This window comes from Polistes canadensis, unplaced genomic scaffold (assembly GCF_001313835.1).
Source record: "Polistes canadensis isolate GaletaPanama2010 unplaced genomic scaffold, ASM131383v1 scaffold_80, whole genome shotgun sequence".
Taxonomy (NCBI): domain Eukaryota; kingdom Metazoa; phylum Arthropoda; class Insecta; order Hymenoptera; family Vespidae; genus Polistes; species Polistes canadensis.
Window position 1 is genome coordinate 138136 of NW_014569627.1, and position 15427 is coordinate 153562.

At 29.5% G+C, this 15427-nt stretch overlaps 3 protein-coding genes across 4 annotated transcripts; 2 read left to right on the plus strand and 1 right to left on the minus strand.

Moving 5' to 3' along the window:
• Positions 1-296: 296 nt before the first annotated feature.
• On the plus strand, positions 297-2006 carry LOC106786725 (translin). Its single transcript, XM_014748430.1, has 5 exons — positions 297-477; positions 797-896; positions 1070-1285; positions 1360-1439; positions 1514-2006. Exons 1-5 carry the CDS (start codon positions 406-408, stop codon positions 1748-1750), a joined length of 705 nt encoding a protein of 234 aa, XP_014603916.1. The 5' UTR covers positions 297-405; the 3' UTR covers positions 1751-2006.
• Positions 2007-2260: 254 nt separating this feature from the next.
• On the minus strand, positions 2261-4127 carry LOC106786724 (glyoxylate/hydroxypyruvate reductase A-like). 2 transcript variants are annotated; one of them, XM_014748428.1, is made up of 4 exons: positions 3806-4127; positions 3080-3469; positions 2627-2991; positions 2261-2541 (listed from the first exon to the last, which is right to left on the minus strand). In XM_014748428.1, the coding sequence occupies exons 1-4, from the start codon at positions 3900-3902 to the stop codon at positions 2410-2412; spliced, it is 984 nt and encodes a 327-aa protein (XP_014603914.1). In that variant the 5' UTR covers positions 3903-4127; the 3' UTR covers positions 2261-2409. The 2 variants fall into 2 exon arrangements, with proteins under 2 accessions (XP_014603914.1, XP_014603915.1); XM_014748429.1 differs by having other exon boundaries at positions 3080-3454; positions 3806-3936.
• LOC106786722 (enhancer of polycomb homolog 1) lies at positions 3682-12819 on the plus strand. Its single transcript, XM_014748427.1, has 11 exons — positions 3682-3766; positions 4538-5237; positions 6366-6504; positions 6668-6909; positions 7173-7429; positions 7513-7648; positions 7736-8038; positions 8245-8396; positions 8474-8608; positions 8726-9694; positions 9909-12819. Exons 2-11 carry the CDS (start codon positions 5085-5087, stop codon positions 10024-10026), a joined length of 2604 nt encoding a protein of 867 aa, XP_014603913.1. The 5' UTR covers positions 3682-3766; positions 4538-5084; the 3' UTR covers positions 10027-12819.
• The last annotated feature ends 2608 nt before the right edge of the window (positions 12820-15427 follow it).

A 15427-nucleotide genomic window follows, 5' to 3' on the forward strand; every position in this document is an offset into this window, starting at 1 on the left:
AATTAATAATTTGATTTATATACTAAAGTATTTACAGTTATTTTTTATAAATAAAAAAAATGCTGCCATTTTTTATGCGCATTTTTCCATCATATTTGAAATTCACGATATCTTTCTGTGTATGTTTCTAACTAATGTTTAATATATAAAATTTTATTAACAAATTCTTTACGCGTTGTTCTCTTTTTATAAATATATGATAAAAATATGAAAAAAATATAATAAAAGATCGAATTTGACGAGGAAGTAAGAACTTGATAAATGTATCGTCGCGCCATCTGTGGGAATAATTTGTTATTAACAATCAATACGAAGCACAACAAAACAGATTTGTACGTAGAGATTTTATTCTGTTGCTGATATTTCATATAATAATTTGTTTATTTATAACGTATTGGCAACGAAATGGCCAAAGAAGTATCACAAATTTTTAATGCATTTCAAGATTATTTAAATAATGAACAAGAAATACGCGAGGTTTGTATTAATTATATCTTTATCCAAATTTTTGAGGTTACGCGCTAAGTACAATTTGTTATCTTCGTTTATAAATGTTTTTGTTTGTGATAAATATTAAATTATTTACTACATTAAGAGAAAGAAAACAATACATTTTTGTAATAATTTTCATAAATTATCTCTTTATTTTATTTTAAACCGTTTATCAATGTATGAAATTATTTTAACTTTGTTAATGAAAGTGAAAATCTGTGCGAGAATTAAATTAATTCATTAAAAATGTTTATTTTGTTAATATGGACTTATTATAATTAAATTAATAATTGTTCCATGGAAGGAAATTCGTCTTATTGTGAGAGAAATTGAGAAGAGTGCCAGGGATATTCTGATGATACTACAAAATATTCATAATGAAAATTCTATGGAAGAGAACATAAGTATGTGTTTTTTTGTACAATCTATTTTATGTCAAACGATAAAAATATCACATTCAGAGTTGATACATTTCAATTGACTTCGTCAATCACATAATTGTTAGTAATTGAATATTTATATTTTGAAACATTGATGTTAATTTAGAATTAAACTACTTACTGTTTTGTTATTTCAGTTGTCTCACAGTATTGTGCAAAAGCCAGAGAATTATTTGAAGATGTACGCAAGCAATATGCTGAACTTGCTGAAATTGTTCCAAAGGATCAGTATTATCGATTTAATGATCAATGGCGTTTTGTCACTCAACGATTATGTTTCTTAGCTTCATTAACTGTATATTTGGAAGTTAAAATATTGGCGACTAAAGATACTGTTGCTGAAATATTAGGAAGTATGTATCGCAAATTTAAATTATGCTTTAAAATTAATATCCTTATAGAGATTTAATTTCGGTCATATTTTCAGTTAAAAGTAATCGGGAAGATGGCTTTCATTTAGATCTAGAAGATTTTCTGATGGGTTTACTTCAATTATCAGCGGAATTGGTATACTTGTAATTCTATATCTATTTCTTACTTTGTTCGTAAACAAATTTAATTTTTTCATTCTATTTTTGTAGAGCCGCTTTGCAGTAAACAGTGTCACAAATGGCGATTATAACCGGCCCATAGAAATAGCCAAATTTGTGAATGAACTAAACGCAGGTTTTAGACTTCTAAATTTGAAAAATGATGCTTTAAGAAAACGATTTGATGCCTTGAAGTATAACGTAAAGAAAATTGAAGAAGTAGTATACGATCTTAGCATTCGTGGTTTAAAACCTACTACACAGCCAAGTCCTCAAGAAATTGAGTAAGTGGTATGCTTAATCTGAATTATTTTACACTAAGTTCTTTCGACGTATATATGTAAAAATAAAAAAGAAACAGAGTAAGCAACACTATGTAATTTTTTTATAAATAACGGAGTATATATAATAATACTGCAAATTATTATGTACAGTAGTATATTCAATTAACGATTGTCTATATGCCGCAATTGGTACATTTCTTTACATCCTGTAATATTTACTTTACAAAAGTTATGAAAAAGAAGATTTCTTTTCTTCTCTATATTTATTTATTTATTTATTTGTATTTAATTCATTTCTAATGCATTTATTTTATTACATTGCGACACATTTAATATACAGACAGCCATTAAACAATTGTAGGGACTACGCAGAGATATTTTGTAAATTATGTTTGCACAGAATAACTACATTATTTATTTATAATGTAATATATTCATACATTAATATATATAAAATAACGTTTAATTTTTTTTTCTTTACAAAGTGTTATATAAAAGTAAGTATATATATATATTACAGAAATATTATTAACAAACATGATCAATGATATAAGAAATATTTTGGTCATTGCCATGTTTACTTATTTTGCCAATGATAATTATTTTTATCCACAATAGGAGTTTATTTTATTACAAATATGTATGACAATTAATTGAAAATAATTAATAACCCGTTTTATAATTAAAACTATTCGGTATAGGTTCACCATTTTTGTATTTTGTATAGTTTTCTGCAAACAGTCTAGCAACATCTTGTGGACGTGTCACACCGGAAATATGTGGTGAAATAGTTACCTATAAAAATCAAATAATAGTATTTATGAAAAGTTACGAATGTCTCGTAGAATAAAGCATATTTATTTATAGAAATAATTCTAACATTTGATAAATGCCATAATTTACTGCTTTTTGGTAATGGTTCTTCTTGAAAAACATCTAAAATTGCAGCGTGTATCCATTTGCGTTCCAAAGCATTTATAAGATCTGCTTCATCAATAATCGTTCCACGACCGATATTAATAAATACGGCCTTGCGATCCTTACAATGTTCCAGAATATTCCCATTTAAAAGTCCAATTGTATTTTTAGTAGTAGGTAATACGTTTATAATGTAATCACAGTTTTTTAATATATCAGGTAATAGATCTGTTGTTCTATGTTCGTCTATGTAGTTTAAATGTTCGTTTAAAGGAGTGCGTGTCATTCCCCAAACCGTGGCCCCAAATATTTTTAAATTTTGCGCAACTGTTGAAATTATAAATTACTATTTCATATAAAATTAACACACTTTATTGTTACAATATCGACTAAGGAATATAAAATATGTCCTTACTAAATTTTCCGATATTTCCCAATCCTAAAATGCCTATATTTAAATCACGAATTAATCTATGATCATGTATTTTGTCATCTCTTTTCCAATCTGCCTTTTTTTGATTTTCATATTGCTGTTTTTGATCTCGTTCAAAGTTCACAATTTGCGCTATTACATATTCTGACATAGCTAAACCAAAACTTTGATCAGTAAAGCGCGAAAGAATAAAATTCAATGGTTTTTCTTGAATAAATGGAATTAATTTATCCAATCCTGCCCACGTTGATTGTACCCATTGAAGTTTTGGTAATTTTCCCAAATATGATATTAATAAATCGCAATCGCTCACCAATATTTCTGCCTTGTTGAGTTTTGATAACGTATTGTCTTTTTCTAAATGAACACAATCTATTTTTATCAAAATATATTATAACGACATGAATGCTTTTATCAAATTATATATGCATTTATTTATCAAATATAAAGAAAAGAAAAAGAAAGTGAACGTAAAGTCATAAAAAAATTAAAAATAAAAAACGCGGCAATATTTGAATTGAATACAAATGGATTCCCGCCATGCGTAAATTTGGAGTGGGGGAATATGCAATTTCATGTTGTGACGATTGGTGGATTACTGTGTTTCGTAGATTTTGACACGTGCTCGGAAGAGCTGTCGTCGTACGCATAACATAGCAAGGTGCAAAGGTAAGTTATTATAGCAATTATGATCTATCTTTTGAATACCTGACAAAACATCGTAGATAGTTAGATTTGGAAGACGAGTACGAAGATGATGTGATAACTTTGGAATAGTGGATAAAACTGCTATAACCTGCGCCATGTCATATGCACGAATGCCTGTTCCACCTTCCTGAATAAACTACGCAAGTCAACACACATACAAACAGGATATTTGATAAATGATCTGAAACTTTTATCAATAATTTCTGTTTACATCAAAGTATACAATAACAATTGTCGTAGAATAACAAATTTATCTTTTTTTTGTACAATTTATCAGAGAAAGTATTTGTAAATGTTCAAGATATCCACGTACTTATGGACACATGCGCACAACTTAAGAACAACAAATTTGAATTTATTCATAAAACCTTATAGAATACATTTTTCTTATTTGTAATATCTTCGTGCGATTGGCTTTAGCAATTATTTTTCATAAATATAAATTTAAAATATATTTAGATTAAATATAGAGTTTAGAAGCAAATCAAAAAATTTCAAAAATAAAAATTAGGATACCTCATTTTTCTATTGCGGAGTAACGAAAATGTAATGGAAATTAATTTTATCATATTTATCTTTGTTAAGTATTTAAAATATTTGACTTTAAAAAAGAACTGTAATTAGTTGTAAACGACGAGAATCGATACATAGATCATCTTAGTTCCCATTTCTAATAAAAAATAAGAAGAAGAAAGAAAGAAAGAATGTAACGTAACAATATTATCATTACAGAGTGGAAAGGTGAATCACATGAAGTAGGAAGCTATTAAATTGTTCATAAAGTAAGAAGGATCTACAGTGATACGAGCGCAGGAAAAATTCAAAGAAAAAAAGGAAAAATCATAAACGACGCGTATATATATTCGCGATTAATGTGAATGGAAATTCGGCTTGTGACAGAGCGTACTTCCAACAGACTCGTGGATTCTCGACAGGCCGATTCCCGCGCGACTCGTGTCGAATCCCGGAACTGTTTGGGCTGAACGTGTTAAATGGCTGTGCGTCGGCCATGATGGCTTTGAGCAGGGACCGTGTCACGCAAACATGTTTTCAAAGTGATATATTTCGTTTGGTGACTGAGTGACCGTGTTCCAGCGCGATGGCCGGAGAACGATGAGGCCCTGAGCGCTCTCTGTGCCGGGTAATACGGCCTCTGGGCCCCTAAACAGGCCCAATTAAATTCACGTTCAGTAAGCCCGAGGCCCGAACCAACCCGACTGGCCTCACGGTACGAGCCAACCAATTTGGTTGTCAACACGCGAGAGTCACTCGCCTCAAGATGAGCAAGCTGTCGTTCAGGGCTCGCGCCCTGGACGTCTCCAAGCCAATGCCGATCTATATGGCTGAAGAATTGCCAGATTTGCCTGATTATTCGGCCATTAATCGCGCAGTGCCCCAAATGCCCAGCGGCATGGAAAAGGAGGAGGAATGCGTAAGTTGACTGTCCAGCCCTCGTTCCAGTATGTTTTCCACAACGGCCATCTTACATTCGATTGTGCTTTCATAAACAACCGCAAGATGGCATTACATATCGTTCTTCTATTCTTTCATTAAAAATTTCTACTTTTTTCCTTTTATTCGTTATTGTTTACTTATTTTTTCAAGATTTTTATTTTATAAGAACATTTATTTTTCTATCTTTCCATGATTTGACAGTTGTCATGCAATATTTTTTATGAAATAACATTATCAGTTCAGATGAAACTGATGCAGATACTTGTTGTCACCAAATTTTTATTATTTCTTTAATTTATTATTTCCAACAGTTTATTTAGAAATTCTTCATCTTTTCTTAACTATTTTATTATCTTACATATTATTTAAATGTAGAAAGAGTTTATACTTTTATACATTTATAATAGGTCTGCTCAATTTAATCACCAAAATGCTTAGTTTTATTGTCGTCTCTGTAACTTATATCTTGTATTTTATTTATCGAATAGCTTAACAAGATGTCAATATCATCAAAATAAAAATGAATTCTATTTTAAAGTTTGATAATACAAACTAATCAATTTGACGCATTGCATTTCTTTATATTGATAAAAGTATCGTCATAAAGTAAGAAGTTCCGCTGCTCAAAGTTTCTACTGTAATGTTAACCGATATTGATCTTTAGCAGTTATTTAGCATAATTTATCAAATTACAGTTAGATAAATTATTTAAAAAAAATGTTCTGGTTTTAACACAGAATGTATCTCGTATGTAAGTTTAAGTTACCCTGATTTTAATCGATTATATTTGTATTATTGTGCAATACAGTTTTTGATTACATGCAATAGTATTTTCAGAGAATGCACTTGAAATAAATATCACAAAATATACATATTCATATATCTTATAATATTATAGTAAGAATAAGATGATAAATTCATATAAATCAAATGTTTTTTTATTTAATATTTGGATATATTATTATTTCATTTATATTAGAGAAATTCGTACATATAATGTGAATAATAATGAACATTTGAAAAACATCGTATACTAAATATATATATGTAACTGTAATAATATCTATATCAGTGCATATTGATTATTTATATTTTTTATGTAAAGGAACATCATCTTCAAAGGGCAATATGTACGGGTTTAATCATTCCTACCCCTGAAGTTACTGACTTGGCAGATGTTGAAGCTTATGACAAAATATATCCTGCTGATTGCAAGTTGCCTCGTCAACTTATTCATATGCAACGTATGTATGGTTGAATATCGTATACATGTATCTAGTTATAAGTATGTGTTTATATGTATGTATTTATAAGTCAAATATTTTTATTTGTATAATTTTTCGTTTTATACTTATAAAGCAAAATACAATGAAATTTGTTAAAAATAATGTTTTTTTTTGTTGATAGCCTTTGCAATGGAGCAAGATATACCAGATTATGATATGGATTCAGAAGATGAAAAATGGGTTGCTGTTCAAAGTCGTAAAATGGATATAACTCCACTTCAATTCGAAGAGATGATGGATCGATTAGAAAAGAGTTCAGGCCAAAATGTAGTTACCCTTAACGAAGCTAAAGCGCTCTTAAAAGAGGATGATGATCTTATTATTTCAGTGTTTGATTATTGGTTAAACAAACGACTTAATACAGTAAGTTTATATAATGTTTTGAAAATAGCAAAGATATGATTATATTTCACAGCTTATAGAGTATTAGCATATAACATATTATTAGAAATAATAATACTGTCAATGAACTAAATGCTATGCCAGTCCCTATGTACTGGCCTTAGACTTTCTGTCCAGACCACGTTGGTTGCTAATGGCCAACATTCTTATGTTTTTTTTTTTATGGTTAATAGATGTTGTATTATAAACAACAAATATTTAATAAAATATTATCTAATTTGTAGCAACATCCTTTATTATTAACTGTCAAAACGGAGCATCGACTAGGTTCAGCTGCCAATAATCCTTACTTAGCATTTAGACGTAGAACAGAAAAAATGCAAACACGTAAAATTCGTAAAAATGATGAAACAAGTTATGAAAAAATGCTCAAGTTGCGAAGAGATCTTAGTAGGGCTGTCACGCTACTCGAATTGGTGAAACGTCGAGAAAAAACGAAACGAGAACATTTGCACCTTACAATAGAAGTTTACGAAAAGAGGTTTGTTTCTTGTATCCTGACATATTGATTCTTTTTTTATATCTAACGTTTAAACTAATAAATTTGTTAAATATCATACGCAGGTATCAAGCGCAAGATTTTAATGGTCAGATTTTAGCAGAAGTATCTGCATTAAAAACTCCAAGACCAGCATTCACTCCGCTTTTTACCAATCAATTTGGAGTTCATCAAAATTGGGCAAATAAAGTTAGTAATAAAGTGAGTAATTTTTTTCTTTAAAAAATATTTTTTTCTTTAAAACACTAATCATTGAATAATAATATTTTGTATATATTATTTCATTAGGATGAAGTTGTTACTAGAAAAGAAAAGAGGCAATATAAGAAGCGGAAACATAAAACAGATAGTAGAGGAGGTAGCCTCGACGAAACTGGTATACGTGGTGGAACAGGCAGTGGAGGAGGCCGAGGAAATCGAGCAGGAGTATTAGGAAGTGGACTGGATCCTTTACTAAGTTCAGACGAAGACAGTCCTATTCCATCACATTCTCATTCTCAACCTTCTCTTCCCTCGGATAGGGATGACGAGGATACTACTGATGAGGGTCAATACGTCTTTCGACGAAATAGAAATAGCACTTATCTGCCTGTTAGTACAATTAATTATTTTGAAGACTATAATCTATACGAAAATATTCGAAAACTTGTTTTACATTACGTTATGTATTATTCATAATTATTAACTTTGCGAATTTATCTAACAGTCAATTTCTCCTTGCAACATACTTGTAAAATACGAAACAGTTTCAATGTTCGTTTTTTCAGAATTGTAAATATAGAGCTTTTTCTTTACAGCCTGTATTAGGTGGATTTGGAAATTGGCCTTGGTGTGATAAACGTGAAGGAGGTCTGGCTGATAAAAAGTATAGGTTCGCTCTCACCAGCATTAGTAAACCAGTACCTAAGTGTATTGGTCTTGCTAGAAGAAGACTTGGTCGAGGTGGCAGGTGCTGTTATAATGATTCATTTAAAGAGATACATTTTTTGTTCCTTTTCTGATATTCATTTGTACAATACATTTCAGAGTTATACTGGATCGCTGTACTTCGAATTTGGATGATATGTGGTCTTCGTTAGATTTTACGATACACGAACAAAAACGTGAGGCTACAGACTCAAATACAACTGCCACAAATAGTACGCCTATTAAGAAAGAATGGTACGAGTCAATTACCAATTCATGTCATAACAATAATACATTACTTGGCTTATTAATGTGATATACTAATACTACTATATTATTATCAAATATTATCGAATATTTATTAACAATCAGGCTACACTTTCGACCAAAGACTCCGCCTGAGTCGGTGCACAGTCCGAGCGAGGAAAGTAGTGACACAGACTCGGATGGAGAACCAGTGTTATCTCCATCGAAACCACTTCCATATCCATTCCCACCTGAAGCAACGTCGATATGCGTGGAAGTGGAACCTGAACGTGTGGGTGACGAGCCACCATTTACTTCAGAATTTAACATTGCAGATTATTTCTCAGTGGATGCTCTATCAGACTTTGATCTTGCGGTAGCAAGTGTAAACGGTAGTGCGTGCGTTAGTGGGTTGTCGGACAATAGCTCCAGCGATTTGCGGACAGACGAGCTGGGCAGCTCACATTTTCTAGTGACACCATTATGCAGCAATCTATTTGCGCAGCCTGTGACACAACCGAGCCGGCCTCAGTGCAGTAGTGGTGGTTCTAGTGTTGTAAATACTTCAAGTTCTTCAGTCCCATCGTCTTCTTCGTGTGTGACCAATCAAGCAATGACACTGAGTACCGTATCTACGCAATGTACAAGTGTTGCGATAGAGACACAGTCGAATAATCAGTCCAGGCAACACAGACAATTACCTTATAACAGTAATGCTGCTTCTTTATTATCTAAATCTCTGACTAGTCCAACAAATAATAGAAATGGCGGTAATTGTGGAAATGGTGGAAGTGCAGGAGTTAGAGTGTTTAGTGCAGCCACCACACCTAGTGGTACCGTTACAAACTTTGGTAATGGCCATCAAAATGGGCCTTTATCGCATATAAGCAACTCAAATAACCTGCCAAACAGTACTCATGTTGTGAACAATCAGCCGACAATAGTTCTACCACAGAAACATCCGCCGTCCAATCTGTTGCCTGGCCTTATTTCGCAAAGTAAATTAGCAAGTATTGCAAGACAGCAACAGCAACAAACGCAAAGTCAGGCACAACAAATCCCAACGTCCGGGGAAATTACGCTTAATAGTAATAGGTAAGTCTTTATCAATCATTTTATTTTTACTTCTAATATAGTTCTTATTATAATACATTTTTAGAGAGCCATCATTAAATTGAAATATATGTCGATTCATTTATTTATTTACATGCGATGATAATTATTGTCTTTGAAGACAAATTAAATGCATATAAAGTTCTCAGTATACATATACATATATATACTAGATTATCCCTACTATGTTTTATAGTGAAAGTTTAAATCTGGAGGTGGATGGAGTGGAAAATTCACCCTGTGAGACCAAATCACAACAGCAACAACTTGTCCGGGCAAACAAAACGAATTCATTGGCAATGGAAGTGACATGATGCCTACTGTTGGCACCCCTGTTGCTACCAACACGTTATCAGGGGCTTTGCTAACTTTATCTTGCCCATGTCTAGCTGACAATGGGAAATGAATATTGATGTCTTGTTTAACGCAAACAATGGTACGGCTGAGTACAATTGCAAAATTGTTTTGATCAGTTTTCTCCTGTGGTGAAAGTATGATTATCGGAATAGTATAAATGTTATGAAAAATATTGCCTTTAGCTCTGGCCTGAAAAAAGATAAAAAAAAACATTTTAATTAATTTATTTTTTTCTTCTTTTCTTACTATATGAACAAACGGTCAGTGCTATGCATGTTAGTCCGTATTATGCAAACTATGGTTTAATAATCATATCATAATACACATGTTCTTTTTTGGAACAATTAAATTATATTAGACAAATTTAATTTTCTAAAATCATAGAAATTTCTGTGGTAATTTCCTATGCTTTTAATGCAAAGAAAGAACGTTCAATAAATTACGATACACATTTTCCTTTTTCTTTTTACATAAATATGTATTTATTGATTGTGCAAGTAGTGCATTCTTCTTCAAATAATTTCAAATAACAAATTATCTTATAATTACAATTTATCAAACAAATGCAGAATTTAATTAAATTCATTCAAGTTTATTAGTGCTATGAAATTGAAATACTATAAGTATAATAAATAATAAACTCTTAATTTATTTACTTATACACATGTTTTCAAAGGATCATAATATTGTTGATATTTTTGTGCGAATTCAATACTCTAAGATTGTAAGCAATGCAATCAAAAATAGTCATATATTAGGGTTCATAGAAACTAATATAATTTTGCAATCTGATTGATAAAACCATTTGTGTATTAAAAAAAAGTGCTAAAAGTGTATCTTATAATCACTGCTTATGTCACAAGCTTTCTCAAACACAGCATTCATTGAAAAGAGATGATACGAGGGGCAATATAATATACCACAGAAATAATAACGATCAGTAGAGTTATTAATATGTTTCATAAATAATTTGCATATATGGCGATAAATTCTTAATATCAAATCTTGTGGAAATCTATTGGCAAATATATTTTGCTTAGTTGTACAATATACATAATCTCTTCAGACTTCAAGTTTGTCATTCATAAAAATAATAGTTTTGTAATTACTTGTACAATTATAAATCCAAAACTAATCATTTTATTCTACTTACCGCAGCTTTAAAAAAAAAAAGGAGGAAACATTTAGAAACAGAGGAAGGAATAATTTATTTTTTTATTACATTGTATAATTACTTCATTGCTGTACATAGAATTGTTTTGAGTACCGCGTTTTAAAGAAGGTGTGTGTTTCTTCATATATATCATAATATATTAAAGCGCTTGAAGGCTGTGAAATATTAAAGCTATTACTGTCAAGTCATTTAAAAGAACATTGAAATCTTTCTACGCAAGATGCATTATCAATGAATATATTATGTATGAAATTTTTGGTATTACTAGATGACAATGGATTATATTGAAAAATAAGTAGATTCTAATTTTATTCAAATGTTGCGTTTGAGAAGCTTGTATTACACACAACTGTGAAAGAATGCTATCTTTAGAATACCTAATACAATAAGCCTTTCGTGTTAGTAATTGCAAATATGTATATTGACCTATAATTGCAAAATTTAACAATTAAACACACTAAAGAAAGGGTTGTTTACGAGTATTCACCTGTTAGCAGCAAAACATGAGAAATTACAAGAGAAAAATTAATTTACAAAAAATAGAAGTTTTTCTTTCAATCATTTACATGTATATTTCTTACATATGATGACTGTAAATTCTTGCTAAGGAAAATTTCTTATCTATGAGAAAAAATCAATGCATAGATAAAAAGTTTGGAATTTCCATGTATCACAAAACCCACATTTGTGATGCTCTCTTCCTCTTAGTATATTTTATATGACTGTCTCCCTTTCTGTACAATTTTATTGATGTATATCAAGATAAAACGTTAAGGGCAAATATTTTTTATAAAGGACAAGAATAGAATTAAACGTATCTTATTTTGAATGTAATAATTTTAAAAAGAAAAAAAAACATTAATCGTGACAGTGACAGAGAATCATTTAATCTCTAGGTTCTCGTCCATTTCTCTAATTTAAAATATCAATTTAATTTACTTTGCATGTAATTATTTTTTCAAAATTAATTTTTTCTATTTTCGTAATTTTACTTTTTCAACATCTATTAAAAAAAAACGATATAAAAAATTCAAAGTAAACTATTATATTTCTCAACTCATAATTGTAATAATATTTGCTATGTAATCTTGTGTAAAATCAAATAGCACTGTATTTTATGATACTGTAAAAAAATATTGTGATCAATTCGAAGCAACTTATGCAAAATATTATAGGCCATTGCTCAACTAAAATAATTTATCATCATTATTCAAGATATAGAAGTATGTATCAGATAATCTCATGAACTTTTCACATATTTAAATATTGATTTTTGTTCTTAATGGTCAATAAAAATGCTTAGTGCCAGCCGTAATGCAAGACAGAAAAAGTATGATTATGGTGCAAATATTTCGAAATGTAGGGAGACTTATTAAAAATCATAATAAGAAACAAAAATAAAAAAAAGATATATTGTAAATATAAAAATAATTACGCTTATTGTATCTCTTACTTTTAGGTAATTAACTAAATAATTGTAATTAATGTTGTTGTGGTAGGCACACAGCGGATGTGTATGAAAAATTTATGAATTTAAAACAATTTTAGAGAAGGAGTAATAAAGAAATTTTATCCTGGATAGAATTTATTATTTTGTAAAAGAACACATTGCCTATTATATATTATCTAACATTTTCTAAAATTTCATTTCTGCTCCATATTTGTACATATATTTTTAGAAACATGATTATTTCTCTCGTTTTTCTCAGATTTATCATTGAGCATGAAGGTTCTATTCTTTTGTACATCCTCGTCTTTTACACGGTATACTATTAAGTAATACGGCTAATAACTCATTGTTAATTTTTTGCATTTTCTTCTGTTTCAATTTATCATTATATGTTAGGAATCTTCCGCTAAATGAATTGATGAGAAGAACAAGCGATGTTTGAAGAACTATCCAAAAAGATTCTTGTAAAATACTAATTTGTTTATTTAGTTGAAAACGCTTTAAACGAAATATAGTGGTACATGGATTTTTATATAAAATTTATTAATGTTACATTTACCCAATAGTATCTTTGAATAAAACATCAAGAATTATCGAAGTTTAATCGCTCAAACCAAAGACTGAGTTTGCTTTATATTTCTGGTTTGGTAAACACGAAATTTCACAATAATGTCAAGGCTGATTAAATTGTTTAATTAAAGACAAATTAAACAATTATTCATTACAATTAATAAAATACATGTGTATATGCATAAGCTATATTTTCATTTTATTGAAAAATTTATCTATAAATCCATAAAAAATTGTTTACGAAGTTGGCATTATAAAATAGTGAAATATCGTGTTCCCAATTCGCTGCATTGACAAGATATATAATAGTAGATTACTTAGATTTAAGCCAAATCAATGCAACTTTACAGAGCGATTGGATGATTAAAACTAATTCATATAAATGATTATATGAAAAAATAAAAGGAACTTATAGTTAAACCGTCTGAAGAGAAGTTCCACAAATTTTATGCATTAACTTCTATAATAATGCTGGCAGGCATCAAAGTGCAGTGTATCCACTATATATATATATATATATATATATATATATATATATGTATATATATGTATATGTATATGTATATGTATATATATATAAATATATATAAATACATATATATGTTTGTGTGTATATAAATATATATATTTATATATATAATTTTATTCTATGAATACAGTAGAACTTCTATGTCGCTGTGCGACAGGAAGATTTTATTGGAAAGTCTCTCCTACCAAAGCTCTGCTTTGAACAAAGTTTGTCAAGTGTATAGAGAATTCTTCTCAAAAATGTACGGTTGGAGGATGATGTAAAAGGAAAATACTAGATTCTATGTATTTAGAAAATTTATTCCAGACAACTTTCAACTTATTCAACATAAACATTTGTACTCGTACTATCTGTTAACACTTCTTTCTATATATGCACGCATACGAAGTAATCTTAATAAGTTCAAACATAATGAAATTAAATATTCAGTACAAACAATGCAAGAAACGCGATTGTACATTATATTTTGTTAAATTTTCCAAAATGTTAAGTCAATTTAATATTCTTTAAAATACATCAGTCGTAATCGTAAGTTTCTAGGCGACTGAGTTAAGTGACTTTATCGTGGATAGATTAAAATAAGTAATTTTATTATTTTTCAATTTACTCCGTATAATAGCATTAAGGTCGAGGTGTTATAAGATAGATGAGTTATATTTCCTACGAAATATGTATAGAGATTGAAACTTAACTATTGTTTAGTATTAATATGCATAAGTATTGTGATTAACACTTGACTCTAGTAGGCAATGTAACTAATTGAATGTATATAAGTCAATTTACGGGTTGCATTTTGACTATTAAATATACTATAATTGTATAACTCTCAAAAATTGGCATAACCATAACATACCAATTCTTGTACATATTCATACATATATATATATATATAAATACATGTATGCATACGCATAATTATAAACCTGTGCATAAAGATACAATACATTAATATATTTATGTATGTATGTGAATATATTAATGTATATTATATTTGTTATGTACAGATATCTATGATTATACTTATGTATACGCACACATTATACAAATAAACAGACATCAGACATATAGAAAAATCAGAAAACGAGAGAAAGAGTGAATGAATGAGAGAAAGAGTGAATGAATGAGAGAAAGAGAGAAAGAAAGAGAGAATGAGTGAGTGAATAAAAGAAATAGAGAGAGAGAGAGAAAGAGAGGAAGAGAATGAGAGAGGAAAAGAGAAAATGGAATATATTAGAATGAATTTTTGCTATAGATTAATTTTTTTGCATATCCACGTCAATAGGTCTTATACCTGTTTCCTTTGCCTATTCTATTTATAATGCATCATGTACGTTTTCTATGCTGTACAATGTTAAAATGTTACTTCAAAGTGAACGGTCTTTCTTTTTTTTTCTTCTTCTTTATATTACAAAATGCAAAGCTTCTCTTCTTAAAGGGAGAGTACATTGTTATGTTTTAATTATAGTGATCATGGAAAAAAGTGAATATATATATTGCATATATACATATATATATTGCAAAATAACAATTGGCAAAGCGAATATTGCTGCAAAATAAATTCAGATTATATCAGGCTTACAATTCTTTTTCTTATTCTTTTTCTTTTTTAAACCAATCCACCAAGGTTCAAAATAT